Source organism: Adiantum capillus-veneris, chromosome 2, assembly GCF_014529385.1.
Source record: "Adiantum capillus-veneris isolate H3 chromosome 2, ASM1452938v2, whole genome shotgun sequence".
Taxonomy (NCBI): Eukaryota; Viridiplantae; Streptophyta; class Polypodiopsida; order Polypodiales; family Pteridaceae; genus Adiantum; species Adiantum capillus-veneris.
In genome coordinates this window covers 108,862,002-108,883,032 of record NC_140932.1, presented here as the reverse complement: position 1 = coordinate 108,883,032, position 21,031 = coordinate 108,862,002, and the positions used below count along the sequence as shown (strand labels likewise).

The following is a 21,031-nucleotide window of genomic DNA, read 5'->3' as shown; positions in this document are numbered from 1 at the left end:
TTTATGGGTTTGCTCAAGCATGGTTAGAGAAGAAGGAGATGTGTGAAGACAATCCACCCCCAGGGATGAAGAGATTCTCTCTATAAAATGAGTTTCCATACTGGCAAAGACTCAAGATCAATCACTTCCTGGATCCAATGCACATATTCAAGAATGTGTCACAATGCATTCCAGGTGGATGTTCTTTTTAGAATGTTTCATTATGAAAATGCTCAAGGGATATGTGTGTCAGAAGGCATGTCCAGAGGGTAGCATGGTAGACGGTTGGCTTGTTTCAGAGTCCCTTGTGTACATTGGAGAGTGGCTCTCTAGAGCTGATTGTGCAGGAGATACGCTTCCGTGTACCATTGATGATGAGCGCATTTATGGGATTGTGATGCGCACTCTCGGTGTGGAAAAGAACAATATGGAGGATCTAGAGACTAAGATCAATCAATTTTGCATGCTTCACAACCCAGTGATACAAAAGTGGATTTCACATTATGAGGATGCAAAGGAAGAGCGACAAAGGGTAAGCCTTGAGTGGAGACGGGAAAGATCAACAACCATCAGTGCATTATCCGACAGGTCTTGGAGCCTACCAACAATCATGAGCTTAAGATGGTTCCACAATGCCTTGAAAAGTGCACAATAGTGTGGCGAAGGTGACTGAGAGGAGTGGGAGTACTCACGAGGATGCAGTCCCAAGGTATTCTTATAATCTTAGACCCATGGCATATTTTTTGTATTTCATTATCATTGTTGGTTGTAGTATAAGTCTTACAAGGCAGCACGTTATAAAGGTTGGCATTTCAGGGTACAATGGATCGACAAAAAGCAATTTACACAAGATTTTGGAGTCATGACAAAATTCAAACAATCAAGTCAACAAAGGTCCTCCGATGCATATCTTGTGGTAGCGGAACTCACATACTTCAGCATGCTATAAGAAATTTTGAGGGTATACTACAGAGGATTTTTTGTGGACTTGTTCAACGTGCAATGGTTCAAGATAAATTTGGAGGGCCACAATGTTACTGTGTGCACATGAGAGTCAGGTTTTCTTGAGGTGGACTCAACCAAAAAGTGGACCAACCTTCAAGACACTTTCGTAATACTTGAGCATTGTGAACAAGTAAGTCATTAAATTTTGTGTCATCTGACTTTAGAGTACTTGTGTGCCTTGAATAATCACGTAAGATACATTATTGTAGGTGATATTCCATCCTACAAAGTCACATCCAAACTGATGCTTTGTTATAGAGATGACCCCACACAGGACACGGGTGTATGAGGGCTACAATTTGCCAGTTATATTGGCATCCATGGAGGAGATCAAAGAGGAAAATGAACAAGAAGACACGGATGTGGCACCATCCCAAAACTGCTTCTGAAAGGCGGGTGTATGATGCAAAGGACCTCCTGGATGAAACTCCGGACATTCGTTTAGATAGAGAGCTCTATATCCCTTTTGTCAATAGACATTGTATTTGAGCAGTTTTGCCCCCTTTTGTCTCTGTACTAAACTTGTGAAACTTCAAATTGTGAATCCGATTGTTTTAACTTCAAATTGTGAATCAAACTTTTATCATTAACATGTTTTAACTTCAAATGTTTTTTTTAATACATGTATGGATCCATATGCGTTTTACGCTTCCTTGGACCCTGAGCAGAGGAGGTGGTATTACGTCCACCACAGTGCCGGCACACAAGTGCGTCATTTCATTCCTTTTAACTCTCCATCTACTTTGGAGCAATCAGCACGCTCCGAGAGCTTGGTGTCGACTAGATAGACTACACACTCCTCTAAGCACCAACACTCTAGTGGTGGAGAAGACGGTTGCTATGTAGGAGGTGCCACTGATGCTTCCACACCGCCTTGTAGTCATCAAGGCTCCTTACCTCCCACTTCTCTTTGCGCGCCCCCACATTGGCCATGACATCGCCATCTACTTTGGCTTTTGCGCAAATATCGAGCACTCCAGGCTACACACCACCAGTTAGTTCTTCGGGACCACCCCACTCGACACCTCTCCCTTTGGAGCTGAGACTTTCGTGGAGACACCTATAGCCTACCCCACTCAAGACCCCTGCCCAGACGCCTATAGTGACACCTAGGTTTAGCCGCCCAAGGCGAGAGGTCTTGCCATACTCAATCGAGGTCAGCGACAACTTGATCTTGGATGAGGACAAAAAGAAGGTAATTTCGTGCATGCGCGGCTTGTACATTCAAGTTTTTTGGCATTACATATTAAATAAATGGTCAAAAGTGCCCAATGAATTGAAAGACAAAGTCGTCAATATGTTGCATTATGAGTTTCTTGTGTCAAATCAAGAAGAGCACTTCAATGAAGACTTAATGAGGGTGTGGATGGGCGAGTATGGCAAGCACAAGCACTCCGAAGTGCAAAAAACAATAAAGCATGGGTGGAGCAAGCCAGCTTGGCTAAGTAAAGAAGATTGGAAGATTGCAAAGCGAGAAGCACGCGAGAATCTTGACAAGTGAAAGCAATGAAAGGAGGTAGCGAGAGCATGAGTAGAGGCAGGGAGCTTGCACCACTTGGGGAGCGGCGGATGGGCATCATTTGAGGTCAACTTTGTAAGTGTTATTGCATTGCTCTCTAGGTTTAATAGTTTTGGGTATTTGTAATCTTAAATTTTAACATAACATTTTCTTTGTATATCCTAAATAGTGGTCGATGATTGGACATGATCCCACACCATTCAAGCACGAGTACGTGGGCAAAAAGGGCTTAAACACCCTTATGGACATTCTGAGCTCTCGACCCGGCTTAATAATAAGTTGTTAGATTGTTTTATATTTGTATATTTATACTTATAATTTTTTAATTTTTTTTGAAAAATCTGACAGATATGTCGTTAGATCCCGATGAGACATCAGACTAGCCCTAGCTAGGACTAGCTAGTCTTACTTCTTTATAGCATATATAGGAGATGACATATATACGTCAATTTTGTAGATTGTGAACAACAATGTAAATTGGTTCTACAGTTTTTCATGATGGCTTTTGGTTATACAGTTCTTGTAGATTGTGTAATTTGGTTCTACATTACGTTTTTGTAGATTGTGAATAACAATGTAATTTGGTTCTATAGTACTTTTTTGTAGATTGTGAACAACAATGTAATTTGGGTCTACATTGCTTTTGTCGATTCACTATGCTTTTGTCAATTCGGTGCTTTTATCAATTCGCCCTACTTTTGTTAATTCTATGCTTTTGTATTATGTTCAATACATATGGTTAATTGGGTGCCACCGCATTGTGTGCTTTGCCACCAAATTTTTTTATGCTATGGCGTCGCTATTTAGGGATCTGCAGCATTGCTATCAGCATCTCTATTTTGGACCTACATCGTGGCTATGTGCGTCTCTATATAGCGATGCTTATAGCGACAACGATAATGATGCTTATAGTGATGATTTCTTTGTGACACTAATAGCGAATTTTTTAGCTAAAACTGTCCCCATGTATTTCTGTCGCTAAGGCCATCACAAGCCTTAAACACCTCTTGTAGTGCTATTGGCACTACTAGCCTCTACTTAGTTTAATAGTATATGTGTATGCATGTATATACATATCTATGTGTTTGTGTACATATGCTCTCTCTACACCTAATCTACTCCTATCAAGTGTAGACATAGAAAGGTGTATAGATTGATTATAGGTTTAGAGAAGTGATATATATTAAGTGTAGATTGGTTGTAGATATGTAGAGGTGTGTAGATTAAGTATAGGGAGATTAGAGAGAGGATAGGTCCTAATACTTACAAACTAATCTCTTGTAGATGTCAAACAAGAGACTACATGTTGGACAGCAACCCTCAATTCTTCCTTTGGTTGATTCACGTTCCAGATGGGCCCCCATATAGGGTGGAAGTTGCATCCACTGGAATTGAATCTTGAGGTGATAAGTCCAAGCAATGGATTTAAGTTTATCTGTATCTAGTTTTTTGCGAGCATGATTGTAGAATTCTTTTTATTATTTGTCAGTCCATCTACTTAGGTTCCTCCATAGATCTGGACTTGCAGTGCACATTATCTTTACAAGAGGAGTACCTACATTTGATGTAGTGATTATTTGGCTACTACACTCCACAGAAGCTAGCAGTCTATGGTCTTTTACAGTAGACCGTCGCACCGATGGCACCTCCTTCTACTTTCCCTTCTTATTGACTCACCCCCCTTCCATTATAGGGATCCACCTCCCTTGCACCATAAGGCCCTACACCATTCCATTCAACTCTTTCTGTGCTCGAGTCTCATCAACAGTCCATAGGTAGTCGATGAATGTCTTCTAACAGCACACGACGGCGTTTGTCTTAGAGTAGCGAGTGCTGTGAGAGGCAGAGCGGAGGGGCGCTCCTTTTGGTAGGCTTGTTTTGGCTGTGGAGGGGGGACATAGTCATTTGTTTTAGAGTGTGCCGCTCCAACAACAAAGGATGAGAACATTAACGCACCCATGCTAGACATGCATGGGTGCTACTATAGGGCCCAGTATGATGGTGAGGTCGAATTTGGTGCTGCGTAGGGCTAGGCATTTTGGCACCACCGTTAGATTCTTATACACTCAACGTATAAGAATTGTTTTATTAAATTAAAATACCAAGTGCACGATCATGCATGCTACATTGGGGAAGTGTTGCATGCTCAATTTTTGAACACCCTTAATGAGCGTTCCTCGACACACTGGTTGGAGGGTTCCATCAAAAAATTTATAAAAAACAAGCAATCAAGTGTACGGCACATAGCAGCCAACCTAGTTGCAAATAGACAGGAGCTATTGTGGCAGTAACATGGCAGATGTTTGAGTGAGTGGGCAATGCAAGAAAAGGGTGAGGAAGCTCCAATGTCCTCATCCCCTAATCAACAGTGCGAAGCTCGGGCCATACAAACTCAAACACACTATGGTTCAAGAGGCAAGCAGCTTGGTAAGATACTTTTAATTGTGCAAGTTCTGTTTAAAAAATATTTAAGCTTATGAAACTTTTTTGATTATTGTTAACTTAGAAAAATATCACTCTGGCCCATCCTACTAGAGAGATGGTCAAGTATTGAGAGGGATACATAGAGTTTGATATGTGTGTATGTGTGTGTGTGCGCGCGCACGTGCATGCATGTGTGTGTGTTTTCATTATGTACTTTATAAAAAAAAAGGGTGTGTGCATTTTCATGCATCTTTGCCTCTGTACCTCTCAATCTACAAGCTTTTGGAGAGGGCAATGGAGTGGACCACTATTGCAAATAAAGGAAATTATTAAACATTCCAAAATTAACATTGTGGTGGCTACAGTGATCAACACCCAAGTCAAATGTTCATAGACAGAGAAAGGTAGAGACGACAGGCCACAATTAAAAAATGTTTTAAACAAATTTTCATGGTTTTTTTCCTGGTTACTGCCATAAGCAATACCGCTGTCGAAAGTGGTGAGAGTCCAGTCATGGATTTATAAAGTACTACTTGCTTATTTATCCCAAGGATAACACGAAGTTATTTTCAAGCATAAGCATGCATAACAATAAAAGCTATATTGTCTTAACATATGACTTCTAGGGTTTTAGGAGAGGAGCTTGCTCTTTATAGAGGTCTTTCATCTGTGAGGCATGCACGAGCCTGATGCTCAAGGTAGTTTGTGGTAGGGCAAGCCGTTTTGTGTTGTATGATGGACTTGGGTGCTTTGTGGAGAATGGGAGAAGCCCTAGGGGCTCGGATCACCTCAAGAGGGAGGCCCTAGTATAGAGATGGAGATTTTGTCAAATTTAGAATCACTCTAAGTATAATAATGGAAGCTTTACACATACGAGCTGGAAACCATAATCTCCTAACAAGGACTCTCCCTCCTCTTTCCCTCCTTCGAGGGGAAGTTTGGTGGTCAGAACCTCTTGGATCAACTTGGTGGAGCAGTTTATAGGTGTGGCAAGCTAGTCCTTGTCTATGACTTGTGTGTTTTTCATCTTTTGTTGTCTTTGCAAAGCATGACTAAGCGGCGGCCTCTACTTGGTTCCAAGTGGAAAACCGGGCCGAGGAGGTGCTATGGTGAGCTGGCTAGTGGCTTGCCTTTTTTGGATCTTTGGCCTGCAAAGGCTGGTGATGGGGATGTCGGGCCCGCCAGATCTACGACTAGTGTTCAATTTGATATTGCATCTGATGCTCTTCTTTAAAGGAAGGGGTTGCGTGCGGTAAATGAGCTCGTTCGTGGAAAATTAAGGCAACTTCTTTTTTCAATGGGGTATGTTGGTCTTCCTATACGGAAGGGTGGCACCCTGTTCAATCGATGCACTATTTTGATGTTTTGTTTGCAGTATTGATGATGGCCATCCTAAGGGGGATGTTTTGTGGGGGTGGAAATCCTCTTGATGTCCATGGTAGCCTAATGATGAGATGTTATTGATCCAGTTGTGTTTGAAGAGCCCCCTTGGTAGATAGCTTGTTCAATTTAATGTTGTTCAATTTTATTGCGTCTTGATTATGTTGAATATGATGATTTTTTGTCATCTTCATGTTGTCTGTATACCTGCAATATATGCATAGTAGAGCGATTAAGGTTGTTGGACAAGCATGCAGTATCTAGTTATGTGTGCTAGATACACCCTCAACACTATCTTCAATGGTATCTTCAATGAAGACCCCATTGTGGGATCTGCAACTGTGAACTACCCACACACAAAGCTCAAGGACCCTTCAATGGGCCAAAACTAAACCATGCCCATAATAGTAAAATTGGGCATTACAAGCCTTGACTAGCAATTACATCATGAATTCTCTTACCCATGTTGATGTCTTGCATAAGGTCCCATGCCTTTAAGGTGCGAGTATAGGTGATTGCATCTAGAGAGAGAGGCCTTCCCATTGCATCCAGTTAAAATAGCACAAAGCTTCCTTGCCATAGCCATGTTGAACATATCCTACAATCTATGTGTTCCATGAGATGACATCTCGAAGAGGATGCCCATCTAAAACTCTTTGTATTTTTGTGAGGGTGCCACATTTGGCATACATATTGACCAAACTACCTCCAAGAATGTCTTTCTCTAACAGGCCCGGACTAGAAGTCACATTGTAAGTTCTCTAACCCATGCTAAGAGGTGGTAGGTCCCAATGGGTGGTGGCACCTGTGGTAGATTTTTTTTTTTTGGATGTATGTAATCTCATTTTTATGGTTAAGACTTCTTGTAAAATCCTTTTTTTTGTGTGCCAAAACTCGCAATTGTTAGTGGACTATATTGATAGATCCAGAAAATTACACATTCCTGACATGCTTGTGACAAGCCGTGATAACTTCAACGAATCATCAAAACATCATCTGAAGGAAGAGCCACCCCATGATAATGGATGAGCCCACACTTTCACCTATGCAAGTCCGTCATTGCGACACCCATGGTCATGTTCCACTCCTCCTTGTTCTTTTGATTTCCAATGGAAAGATTATTGTTACCCTGCTTTCTTGGACTATCTCTATGAACAACTATTTCCATGGACTTATTGTAAAATCCTAATGACTTATTACGCTTTGTTCTCATGGCATGATGTTTGCATGAGAGTTGTAATGGCGTTTTTGTTTAATACAAATAGCTCACTTTATATAAGCATTAATAAAAACAATTTAAAAAGAATTTGAAGGGCACCCTATTCTTTCAAGAGACACACTCTAGTATTGTTCTTCACTATGGAAGGAAAATTTTGGTTTTTCAACTTTATTTTTCAACCAGCTGGTGGAGGATCGCTAAAAGAAAAAACATATGACACATTTAACATGGATGTCAGAAAGCTATATAACACAAAGCAACATTAATGCTATGTGTTATATAGCGTTCTAACATCCATATCAAAGGTGTCATATGTTGGATGCCCCTCTGCAAAGGATATGACAAGGTTTACATGTATTATTATGAGTTAATTCAAATCAAGCTCAAATGAGCATTAAAAAAATAAAATAAAATAATGCTATGTGTTATGTGTTATATAGCAGCTCTAATGCTATGTGTTATATAGCTTTCTAACATCCATATCAAAGGTGTCATATGTTGGATGTCCCTCTGCAAAGGATATGACAGGGTTTACATGTATTGAGTTAGTTCAAATCAAGCTCAAATGAGCATTTAAAATTAAAAAAATAATGCTATGTGTTATGTGTTGTATAGCAGCTCTAATGATATGTGTTATATAGCTTTCTAACATAGCTTTCTAACATCCATATCAAAGGTGTCATATGTTGGATGCCCCTCTACAAAGGATATGACAGGGTTATAATGATATGTATTATATAGCTTTCTAACATCCATATCAAAGGTGTCATATGTTGGATGCCCCTCTGCAAAGGATATGACAGGGTTTACATGTATTATTTTGAGTTAGTTCAAATCAAGCTCAAATGAGCATTAAAAAATTAAAAAATTAAAAACTATATAACACGATGACATGTTGGGATATGGCCAATCACAACTACTATAGACTGCAAACTCTATATTTATGGTTCATTAAAATTTACATGTTTGAACTCTCTTCTGTATTGTAATATAGCAAAAATGCACACTATGGATCAATATTTTACGGGAGCAATTATTTAGCATGGATTTTTTTACAAAAGCTGTTTAAAGTTCTCTCCTTATTACCCTTAAAAGTATACATGCAATGTTTCATGTTAATAAAATCCTAACTTCAAAATCGTGATTGTGAAGGAGGGTGAGAATGATGATCAAAATTTAGTAGATCGGTCAAGTTTAGCTTGCTTTGAGGGCCCAGCTCCTAAAATTCCTAAAAATTAAAGAGGTTTGGGATAGCTATAGCTTTTTAACAAAAGAAGGGATGTCGTGTCTCTGTGGGTGTTTGTATTGTAACAAGCTGAAAGTTCACTATGGCCTGCACAAGGCTATTGAAAGGAATTTAATAATAAGAGGCTTCTTTTAGAGGAAAAGAACAAAGCAACATCAATATTTTAAAACATTTGTGATCATATTATATTTTTTGAAAACAAGTATAGTAATGGACTATTTAAATTACAACAAATTTCAAAAAGCATAAAAATTAATTACTAAAAGAATACTTGGAAGCATGGTGACAAATTGAGAAAAATAACACCCGTGAAAAAGGCAAGAAACAGTAAAAAAAGAGAGCCTATTGCCGTGGGACACTAATTAGAAGCTTTATCCAATGGTTCTGAGTTGCTCCCAATATGCAACCCTTTACTAAGGCCTTTTGTAGTTCAAAAATAAAAAATATTTTTATTGTTTTCATAAAAAGGGTAGGTCTAAACGGTATAGGAAATAATAAAATTTCAAATGTAATATCCTTAGTTAAACAAAAAGCGACACTAATCCCTTTAAATGCATTAAGTGGCTTTTGTTCAACCCAATTTTCAACACTTCGAGATTATTAGTAGATTGAACACTAGAGCACTTATATTGTCTTATGTTTTCTGTGGTTTTTTTTTTTTTTTGGGGGGGGGGGGGGGGGGGGGGGGCGGGCACCCCATGTATTTTCTCCCAGCCATTATAGCATAAAGCAATCAACAAATATATAAAATGACAACTCTCTCACCAGCAACCACTACCAAAAAAAAAAAAAAACGAGACATATGCATCTTCCTTCTTGCAGTTTAGTTTGATTGAAAAAAATTATTTAACATAAAGACCTTCAAAGAAGGTATACAAAGATAGGTTCATATCATAAGTAATTTTGTATTTTTTTAAAACTAATAATTTCTCTCAAAAAGGGTAGGAGAAAATGTGAATTTTCATACTATTAAATGAAGCTATCTTAGATTAAACTTGCTCGATTGATGGAAAGACTCGCTCATCAATTGACAAAAAGACTCTCATCATGGAATCAAGCTCCTATGCATAGTTATTTAAAGCTTTTTTTTTCAAGCATGACAAAAAAGTGAATGTACCTTTGAAAAAAACATTTCAAAAGGCTTTTATTTCTTTCTTTCATAAAACTTTCAAGGCAATTAGGGACACTTGCTACTAAGGGCTTTAGCAAGCCAAAAATGTATGTTTATATACTTGCTTACACAAACAACAAACGGGTACACAAGGGCGCACACAGACATCCACATATGTATGCATGCATCTATAAAACATATTATGGCGGAGGAGTTTCCATGCCACGTGTAAGCTTCTACGAGTTCTAAGCTAAGGAACAAAAAAAATTTACGTTCTCAGTTAATCTATAAAAAAGATTTAAATGGCGACGCTGCGTTGGAGGGCGGCTCTGCATAAACTTGAAGTACATTCAAGTACGTAGAAGAACGTCAGAAGAGTGCTACATTAAGATTAGCTACACTACAAGCGACGAGCGCTACATTCCTTGTTGTGAGAGAGAGAGAGAGAGAGAGAGAGGAAGAAGAAGACGCAGAGGCCTGAGGAGGGCTTGGTATGGTCTCCCACCCCTTTGCTTGCATGTACTTGCTTCTCTCACTACCTCCCCCCCCTTCACACCATTGTCCCTCAGCACAGTAGTGTCCCTCCACACGTCGTAGGGAGCTTCGTGCACCGAAAAATCTGCCTGATGCTGAGCGCTACATGGCAGCCTTCGGACAGGCGAGAACGCGCAAAAGCTTCACACACACACGCAATCATGCTAGCTGCGTCTGCCTGATGATGCTGAGCTTGACATGGCAACCTTCGGACAGACGACTGCATGAGGCTTCACACACACACGCAATGATACTGTAGTTGCGTCAACTTTGAAGATGGAGTGGCATCAAGCTTGGCGCTGCAGCGGCAGTCCAGCTCAGTCTCTCCGTCCCGCTCTCTCTCCGCATTGGGGAATGCGAGCGTTAGGCTGCATGCGAGCCCGAGAGGGAGCCGTGTACTACTGTAGAGGGCACTATAGGGGGAACTCAAGAGAGTGGGGAGAGTCAAGGTTCCGTGCGAGAGCAGTGCATCCTCTCGATCCTATGAGAAGGATGGCGCATGCCTAAGTGTATGAGAGATCCTGCTCCCTCCTGCTCGGCAACAGTCGCTCTCTCTCCGTCCTGCTCCCGCCTTGCTGCATATGCTCCCTCCTGCTCGCCAACAGCCGCTCTCCCTCTATCCTGCTCTCGCCTTGCTGCAGATGCGCACACGCCACTGCCTCAGATGCTCCCTCCTGCTCCGGCAACAGCCGCTCTCTCTCCGTCCTGCTCCCGCCATGGCATTGGCGCACACGCCATTGCCTCCTCATGTTGGGCACGTCGAGCTCCGCCACTGCCATCGCAGGTTGCAGAGAGTCGCCACCGCAGAAGCATGCCGACGTCTCTCTCTCTCTCTCTCTCTCTCTCTCTCTCTCTCTCTCTCTCTCTCTCTCTCTCTCTCTCTCTCTCTCTCTCTCTGCATGCTCAAGCTGCGTCTTCTTTCTTTTTTATTAGGCAATAGGCAAGGGAACTACAACACTGGTCTTCATCACTGACTCCATATGTGTGTGTTTTTTTTTTTTTGAGACACATACAATATGGCAGAGAGCTCTCTCTTAAAAATTTATATGTTTATTGTTGGCAGAAAGTGCACAAGCCAAGGAGAGTGGAGTCGTGTTGTGGTGAGCAGTTCAATCAGTTAGTGCAGCCAGGTAAAATGTGTTGGCTTAATTATTTTTCAATTTAATTATTTAATTATTTGATTTGTTGATTATTTGAGAGAGAGAGAGAGAGATGTTTTAGTAAGTTAGGTTAATGTAATGGAAAGAAATGAAATCAATTGAAATTGAAATGTTATATTAACGTCTTTAAAAGGCCAAAATGACCTATGAGACTAGAGAGAGAGAGAGAGAGAGAGAGAGAGAGAGAGAGAGAGAGAGAGAGAGAGAGAGAGAGAGAGAGAGAGCGAAAACTTTGAATCTAATACCATGTTTGCGTGCTAAAGGCTTAGGTAAATTAGGTTATATAGGAGTCCAAACTCTTACAAAACTGTGTATCTGATACCATGTCTGGGTGCTTAAAAACTAGAAAATACTACGACTGCTACTATAATCCATCCTCATTTGCACTCTAGCTAGATATCAAGAGAAGATGCTTTAGAGAGAGAGAGAGAGAGAGAGAGAGAGAGAGAGAGAGAGAGAGAGAGAGAGAGCAGGAACTGTGAATCTAATACCATGTTTGGGTGCTAAAAGCTTAGGTAAATTAGGTTATATTAACGTCTTCAAAAGGCCAAAATCAACTATGAGTCCAAACTGTTACAAAACTGTGTATCTGATACCATGTCTAGGTGCTAAACAAGTAGAAACTACTACCACAACTACTATAATCCATCCTCATTTGCACTCTAGATATCGAGAGAAGATGGCTCAGAAATGTTGTATTATCGTCTTTAAAAGGCCAAAATGACCTATGACAAATCAAAATGAGTCCAAACTGATACAAAACTGTGTATCTGATAAAATGTATGGGTGCTAAAACACTAGAAAATACTACTACTACTACTATAATCCATCCTCATTTGCACTCTAGATATCGAGAGAAGATGGCTCAGAAATGTTATATTAACGTCTTTAAAAGGCCAAAATGACCTATGAGACCAGAGAGAGAGAGAGAGACAGAGAGCGAGAGAGAGCGAAAACTGTGAATCTAATACCATGTTTGCGTGCTAAAAGCTTAGGTAAATTAGGTTATATTAACGTCTTCAAAATACAAGATAGAGAGACAGAAATGAATTGATATTAACGTTTTCAAAAGGCTAAAAGTTCTATGAGACCAAACTGTTACATAATTGTGAAGAAAGATCGAAAGAAATGAAATGTTCTACGAATGCATGTTTTGACCTAAATTTAGGTAAATTAGGTTATATTAACGTCTTCAAAAGGCCAACTATGAGTCCAAACTGTTACAAAACTATGAGAGAGAGAGCGGGAACTGTGAATCTAATACCATGTTTGGGTGCTAAAAGCTTAGGTAAATTAGGTTATATTAACGTCTTCAAAAGGCCAAAATCAACTATGAGTCCAAACTGTTACAAAACTGTGTATCTGATACCATGTCTAGGTGCTAAACAAGTAGAAATTACTACCACAACTACTATAATCCATCCTCATTCTCACTCTAGATATCGAGAGAAGATGGCTCAGAAATGTTATATTGTCGTCTTTAAAAGGCCAAAATGACCTATGAGACCACACACACACACACACACACACAAAGCTAAAACTGTGAATCTAATACCATGTCTGGGTGCTAAAAGACTAGAACAAAAATACTACTACTATTACTAGAATCCATCCTCATCCTCATTTGCACTCGAGATTTCGAGAGTATGGCTCAAATCCTCTGTTGTACTCTCTGCTGTGTAGCCCCATAGCTACATAGTAGAGAAAGAAATGAAATGAAATGATCTATGAGACCAATTTGTTACAATTACAATATTGTGAATGTTTTGACCTGAACTTAGGTAAATTAGGTCAAAAGGCCAAAATAACCTATGAGACCAAACTGTTACAAAAAATGTGAAGATAGAGAGAAAGAAATGAAATGTTCTACTAATCTTCACAATTAGGTCAAAAGGCCAAGATAAGCTATGAGACCAAACTGTTACATAATTGTGAAGATAGATGGAAAGAAATGAAATGAAATGAAATGTTTTACTAATGTATGAGACCAATTTGTTACAAAATTGTGAATGTTTTGACCTAAACTTAGGTAAATTAGGTTATATTAACGTCTATATCGTCTTTAAAAGGCCAAAATGACCTATGAGACCACACACACACACACACACACACAGAGAGCTAAAACTGTGAATCTAATACCATGTCTGGGTGCTAAAAGACTAGAACAAAAATACTACTTCTATTACTAGAATCCATCCTCATCCTCATTTGCACTCTAGATTTCGAGAGTATGGCTCAAATCCTCTGTTGTACTCTCTACTATGTAGCCCCATAGCTACATAGTAGAGAAAGAAATGAAATGAAATAATCTATGAGACCAATTTGTTACAACTACAATATTGTGAATGTTTTGGCCTGAACTTAGGTAAATTAGGTCAAAAGGCCAAAATAACCTATGAGACCAAACTGTTACAAAAAATGTGAAGATAGAGAGAAAGAAATGAAATGTTCTACTAATCTTCACAATTAGGTCAAAAGGCCAAGATAACCTATGAGACCAAACTGTTACAAAACTGTGAATCTGATACCATCTCTGGGTGTTAAAAGCGAGAAATAAAATGAAATGAAATGTTATGTAGATGTCTTCAAAAGGCCAAAATGACATATGAGACCAGAGGGTTACAATGTGTTGAATCTGATACAGAGTCAGAGTAACAAAATGAAATGACAAAATGATAAAATGGTAAGATAAAGTACTATGGGATCCTAAACTGGTAGGCGTGAACTACCAACACAGAGAGAGAGAGAGAGAGAGAGAGACACAAAGAGTTGAAAATGAACTGAGGGAGAAAACGCACACAAACACACTTAGAGAGACAAAGAGTTGAAAATGAACCGAGTTTGAAGGGTACTTATACACATACAAACAAAGAGAGAGAGAGAGAGAGAGAGAGAGAGAGAGAGAGAGAGAGAGAGAGAGAGAGAACACACACAAACACACATAGAGAGACAAAAAGTTGAAAATGCCAAATAACCACACACAAACAAAGAGAGAGAGAGAGAGAGAGAGAGAGAGAGAGAGAGAGAAGAAAAAGACCAAAGTGAATAAAATTAAAGATAAGCGAGAGAGAGGGAGGGAGGGAGGGAGGGACATAGGGAGAGGTAAATGTGAGTAACAATTCCATCCAAAGATGTAGATTTTAGTGTCATAGAGAGGGTTTCCAAAGATCTCGGGGTTGACGTAAATGCCTAGAGCAATTCCAATAGACCTTAGAGATTCTTGCATAGTCTTGAAAATCAAGGCATGATACTCAAAAGGAAATCCCAAGAAGGCCTTCATACTAAACTAAGATGGTATCTTTGTCTTCACCCTAATAAGAAAGAGTTTTTTTGGGTCCTGTCTATGGAAGTATTAAAGGTTCTATCTAATGAGAGGCCCTCCAAATCTAGCTATGCTATTCCAATGATAGTCAACATAACCATTTTGTCACTCTCATACGAATAGTTTCAAAAGATCGTGCCGAGTTTGGTAATTGTGATGTGAGATTATTCATAGTTTGATCACCAAAAGGTGACCACATGGATAGAAGATCACATGAAACCATTATAGATTTCAAAAAGGGTTGGATAGAGGATTGGATAGAGAGGGAGATGGAAAGGGAGAGAGAGGGATAGGAAACAGACCTAGAAACAGACTTATTTAAAGAAACATATTGTAAAGTCAAGTTTTGTGGATGAAGTCCTAGAGCAACTACACTTACAATGTCTCTCTCTTTTTTCTTAGGAACTTTATGGCACCTAGCGTATCTGCTGAATGTTTTGGTCATGGATTGGAAGCGATGGAGATAGTAATGAATCATATAATGACTCACTACTCTCCGGAAAACAAAGCTGACTTCTTTCAAAGCATTGTTCGAGGTTTCTTTCCAGGTGTTACTATAGAACAAGCTTGGAGAACCTACGACCGCACTTCCATGACTCGAGATGGAACACCCTTTCACCAGGTGTTTGTAAGAATCCAGAATGATCCCAGTCAATGGTTTTGCAACCTACGCCTTTTGCAGATTCGAGTAAAGATGGGATACTCAGATGCCCTCTACCTTGATTGAGTTAGGTTGTTGTTCTATATCTGAAGCTTGTAGAAAAATTAATGCGCTAAAGAGCATTGTAGGACCTGATAAGATAGAGAATCATAAGGAGCCTATTTTCAAGCGTCCCAGTGCTAAACGCTCTTTTCCCATTTTCAAATGTAGATGGGGTTGATTATGTATTGAGCAAAAATTTTATCTAATGAACAAAAGTGATTCATGAGCATTTTGGTTTGTTTTCCAATTCTCATGTAATCCTTTGTTGTTTTTCACATCTAGACTAGATAGAGATGATGTATTTTCTTTATTCTAAAATAGCAGGCACTTAAAAAGTGAATATTCTACGAGGGTTACTTTTTAATTTACAAGCATTCAAAACTTCTCTTTGGTTGTCACATTTCTCTTTGCAACCACTTTAGGTTTTTCTGTACAGTAAAATGGAGATTAGTTGTGCCATTCCATTGGCTATTGCAACCAACGGCTTGATATCTTCTGGGATAGCTGTAAGTGCATTAGCGGGTGAAGAAGAGATACCGTCATCTCTTCCTACTATTCGCAATGTGCGTGCAGCAAAGAGAGCAGCTCGAAATGTCGGGAGGAATAGTGCATCTGCTAATGAACGGGAGATACTTTCATCTCTTCGTATTCGAAACATGTGTGCGGCAAAGAGAGCAGCTCAAAATGTCGAGTGGAATTCGAAGAAGCAAATTATTGAAACCTTGCTAGAGATCAAAGCCTCCTGCTCAAGGATGGAGACAATGCAAACCAATGTCTCGGATGTGGTTGAAACTTTAAGCTCTGCATTGGAGATCGAAAGTGGGATACTATGGAAATTGCGAGAAGAGACAAAAGCATCAAACTTGCAGAGACTAGAGAGTGAGGCATACATGAGAGAGAAACATTCCAAAGTTGAGGATTCTCAAAAGATGATATTGGCATCTATTGAGAATCTTTGAAAAGAGGCTTTGCGGAGTCAACGTGAATCAAAAGGACGAATGCAAAACAATAATATACGACAAATCGTGCCAGGATTGAGAAGTATTGTCAACAAGCTCGGTGCTTTGACAAAGGTTCAAGGTTCAAGACTTTCAGATATCCGAGCTACCTCAAATAAATTAAGTGCTTTGGCTAGATTAGTTCGACCAAAGCAGTGTCAAGTTTCTCAACGACCTAATCCTACTAATCCTACTAATGGTAGAAGTATGTAATGTTTTGATGTATCTTCATCAAATTGTTCTTTTTAATTGAGTCAAGCCGTTGTGTCAAATGTAATTAGTCCTACTTATGGAAGAAATATGTAATGTTATGTTGTATCTTCATCAAACTGTACTTTTTAATTGAGTCACTATCAATGTGTCAAATGTATTTAGGTTAAAGGATATAATTAGATGTTCCTTTTTATATCGATTTTCTATTATGCATAAGAATGTCCTTTTAGTAGATTATATTATAATATGAGATCTATCTGCACTTGATTTCATAGATGGTATCTGGACCACGCATATTATCACCTGGTCATGCACGACGTAGTCGACTGTGTGATGATTCGCGAAAGGCGAGGCGCCAAATAGCACGAGAGAGAACAAGGCATGCACTACAAAGTACTATTGGAACTTTATTGGAGTGCAATGAAAGGCAGAGCATACATGATGTACATGAAGGAAACTCTGAAGCCATGAATGTTCGGACAACAATGAACATAGTAGAGGGAAACTATTCTAAAGTAGAAAAGCATTGTTTGTCCATTCACTTTGAATATCCAACGTCTCTCCTTTTACATCACAAGTCTATGGCACCAGTTCTATCCAAAAAGTGTGTGTTGCACAACTTAGGAAGCTTAGATTCTGTTTGCTCCAAATGTGGAGTAAAGGCATGGAAGGATGAAGGAAAGACTATCCAAATATTTGTGGGTAAATATTGTTGCTCTGATGGAAGAGTTCGATTACTTCTTTTGAATGAACCACCAAATGAATTGAAAGATTTGATGAGCTCAACCACAACAAGAAGTAGACAGTTCTTACAAAACATTCGGGGATACAATAATGCATTGGCATTTGTGTCTCTTGGTGTCCATATCGATGAGACTATTAATTATGGTGGGAGGGGTGTATACACTTTTAAGGTTCATGGCTCTGTCTATCATAGCATTGGTGCTTTAGCGCCTGCTGAAGGACAAAATGAAGTTCCACGCTTTGCACAATTATATTTTTTTGATACCGAACATGAGTTGAGCAATAGATTGCATCATTTTTCAAATTTAGATCGTAGTATTCTGGAGTGTCTACAATTGATGATGCATAGAGTAAATCCCTATGCAAATGCTCTACGATCTGCTGCTTCTTTGTCTGGAGATGCTATTGTACCCAATATGAGGATGGTTATTGCGGAGCATCATTGTGATGGTTGGCAATATCTTGCTCCAAGGGGTTCGGAGGTTGCTGCAATTATGCCAGGACAAGGGGATGATAGAAATATTGGCTATCGCGACATTGTACTGAATTTGCGACATGGGGGCTTGAAAAGAATCTCCAGTATGCATCGAGCTTACATGTCCTTATTGTATGTTTTATTATTTCCAAGTGGAGAGGATGGGTGGTATCTTTATTTACAGACTACCGATGGAAAAAAAAATGAGTCAAAAGCAATATTATGCCTTTCGCTTACAAATAAGAGATGATACCGTGGAGTGTCTTCTTCGAGGGGGTAGGCTATTACAACAGTATGTCGTGGATGCTTATAGTACTCTAGAGGAGTCACGGCTTTTGTGGATGCGAAATAACCAAAAAACACTTCGTGGTGAAGTGTACCAAGGATTGGTGGACATGGTTGAGGCTAGAGATGGCTTAGAGAGGGCTGAAGGTCAAAATGTTGGCCGTAGAATTGTTTTGCCTTCATCTTTTGTTGGAGGTCTAAGATATATGTGCCAACTATTTCAAGATGCAATGGCAATTGTTCGTAGTAGGGGTAAACCGGATCTCTTCATCACATTCACATGTAATCCACGATGGAAGGAAATAGATGATGCATTACTACCTGGACAAAGTGCTGTTGATCGTCCTGATCTGACTATACGAGTGTTTTATCAGAAGTTCCAAGATATGATGCATTTAATTATCAAGCAAGCCGTGTTTGGGGAGGTGATTGGACATGTTTCAGTGATTGAGTTTCAGAAGAGAGGTCTTCCTCATGCTCATATGTTGTTGATATTTGCATCCGAGTATAAACCCATAGATACATTACACTATGACAAGTTGGTTTGTGCAGAGCTCCCTGACAAGAATGTGTTTCCAGAATTATTTGATGTAGTGAGTCGTTGTAATGTTCATGGACCATGTGGTCCTTTGAACCCAAATTCTCCATGTATGGTTAATGGAAAGTGTAGATTTAAGTTTCCACGAACATTTTCTACGTCTACAAATGTAAATGAAAGTGGATATCCTGTGTACATGAGACGAGATGATGGAAGTTTTGTTCCGTCTAAAAATTACAATTTAGATAATCATTGGGTTGTACCTTATAGCCCCCTCTTATCACTAAGATACCAAGCCCATATTAATGTGGAGATCTGCTCAAGTGTCACTGCCGTGAAATATCTTTATAAGTATGTCTACAAGGGACATGATCGAACCACTATTGTTCTTCAAGATTGTGAAGGAGCTACTGATGAGATCAAGAGTTATCTTAATGCACGTTATGTTTCTTCATCTAAGGCTATGTGGAGAATATTTGGCTTCGACATGCATAGTGAAAGGCCAGCTATTCAACGATTGCAAGTACACCTTCCATTGCAGAATATGGTTACATTCAAGATGATGATGATGTATCACATTTGCTGGATAATGAGCAAAATAAAAAAACTACCTTGATAGAATGGTTTGTTGCAAATCAAAACTATCCAGAAGCAAATAGCTTCACATATACTGACTTTCCAAATGGTTGGGTCAGTATATGTGAAGCAAATAGCTTCACATATACTGACTTTCCAAATGGTTGGGTATGGAATAAAAGTCGAAAGACATGGTCTCCACGATAACAGGGTGTTTCTATTGGGAGAATGTATAATATTGTCCCTACTGCTGGTGAGGTTTATTACCTACGAATGCTTCTCAATATTTTCAAGGGATGTAAGTCTTTTGAAGACTTGCGGATGTATGATGGTCACATTTATGATACATACAAGGAGGCATGTATAGCTAGAGGATTATTGCAAGATGATGAAGAATGGTCACTTTGCCTCCAAGAGGCATCTTTTTTTCAAAATGGAATGCAGTTGAGACAACTGTTTGCAATCATATTAGTCTTTTGTGAGCCACTTCATCCGGCTACTCTTTTGGACAGGTTTTGTACCGAATTTTGTGAGGACTATGTTTATGCCCTAAGGATGCGTATTTCATATGCAAGCGTGCGATTTGATGTGGCAAAAAATCAAGCTTTGCTTCATATAGAATGCTTTTTGCAACAACATGGCAAGAGGCTTTGCGATTATATGTTGCCTGCAATAGACTCAACCATGGTATCCTTAAGTAAAAATGGTGTTATGGCTGAAGAAACAATGTTCAACGTTGATGAACAGTGTAGTATAGCAGATTTTATGGAGACTTCCTTAAATGAGGATCAACGAGATGCTTACCACCAAGTGCTACAAGTTGTTGACACACATTCAGGGAAGGTATTTTTCCTAGATGGTCCTGGTGGCTCAGGAAAGACTTACTTATATAATGCACTTCTTTCACGAGTGCGAGGAAGTTGTAGAGTTTCTCTTGCATGTGCATCCTCGGGTATTGCAGCTTTACTTTTGAGTAATGGAAGAACTGCTCATTCTAGGTTTAAGATACCTTTGGAGCTTCACTCTGAAGCAACTTGCAATATAAAGGTAAATAGTCAACTTGCAGAACTTCTAAGGAATGCAGCTTTACTTATATGGGATGAAGCTCCCATGACATATCGCTATGCATTTGAAGTAGTGGACAGAACTTTAAGAGATATTATGTAGCGAGATACTTTGTTTGGTGGAAAAGTCATTTTGCTTGGAGGTGACTTTCGACATATACTACCTATTGTACCAAAAGGTAGTCGTACAAACATTGTAAATGCTTCGTTGTGTCATTCTCACATATGGAAATATACGAAGATATTGAGGCTTACTAGAAATATGCGTATACTTGATTGCGGTTCAAATTCACTTCAACAAAGTTTTTCCCGTTGGGTGCTTGATATTGGCAATGGGATTATGGATGATGGAGGAGATTTAGACAGAGTCAAAATACCTTCACACATGATGCTTCCAGGAAATAGTTTGGCAGATCTTCTAAGCTTTATATATGGAGATTTGTGTCATGTGCAAGATCATGCAACTTTTTTCAGAGATCGAGCAATACTTGCTCCGCGGAATAAAGAGGTGGATTTAATTAATGACTATGCATTGC

The 21,031-nt window shown here is 39.4% G+C and overlaps 1 protein-coding gene across 1 annotated transcript; it reads left to right on the top strand.

Annotated features, from left to right (window-relative positions):
- The first annotated feature begins 17,088 nt into the window (after positions 1–17,088).
- Positions 17,089–20,598, top strand: LOC147463365 (uncharacterized). Its single transcript, XM_086496305.1, has 4 exons — positions 17,089–18,164; positions 18,217–18,464; positions 18,543–19,378; positions 20,179–20,598. The coding sequence occupies exons 1-4, from the start codon at positions 17,089–17,091 to the stop codon at positions 20,596–20,598; spliced, it is 2,580 nt and encodes an 859-aa protein (XP_086352431.1).
- The last annotated feature ends 433 nt before the right edge of the window (positions 20,599–21,031 follow it).

What these genes read in the sequence shown, in the direction of transcription:
- LOC147463365 (XM_086496305.1), top strand. Translation starts at nt 17,089, where the DNA reads ATGGTATCTGGACCACGCATATTATCACCTGGTCATGCACGACGTAGT. An exon ending in TGGCTTAGAGAGGGCTGAAG is followed by an intron (nt 18,465 to 18,542) that starts GTCAAAATGTTG and finishes AACTATTTCAAG; the next exon opens with ATGCAATGGCAATTGTTCGT. An exon ending in CAGCTATTCAACGATTGCAA is followed by an intron (nt 19,379 to 20,178) that starts GTACACCTTCCA and finishes GTTGATGAACAG; the next exon opens with TGTAGTATAGCAGATTTTAT.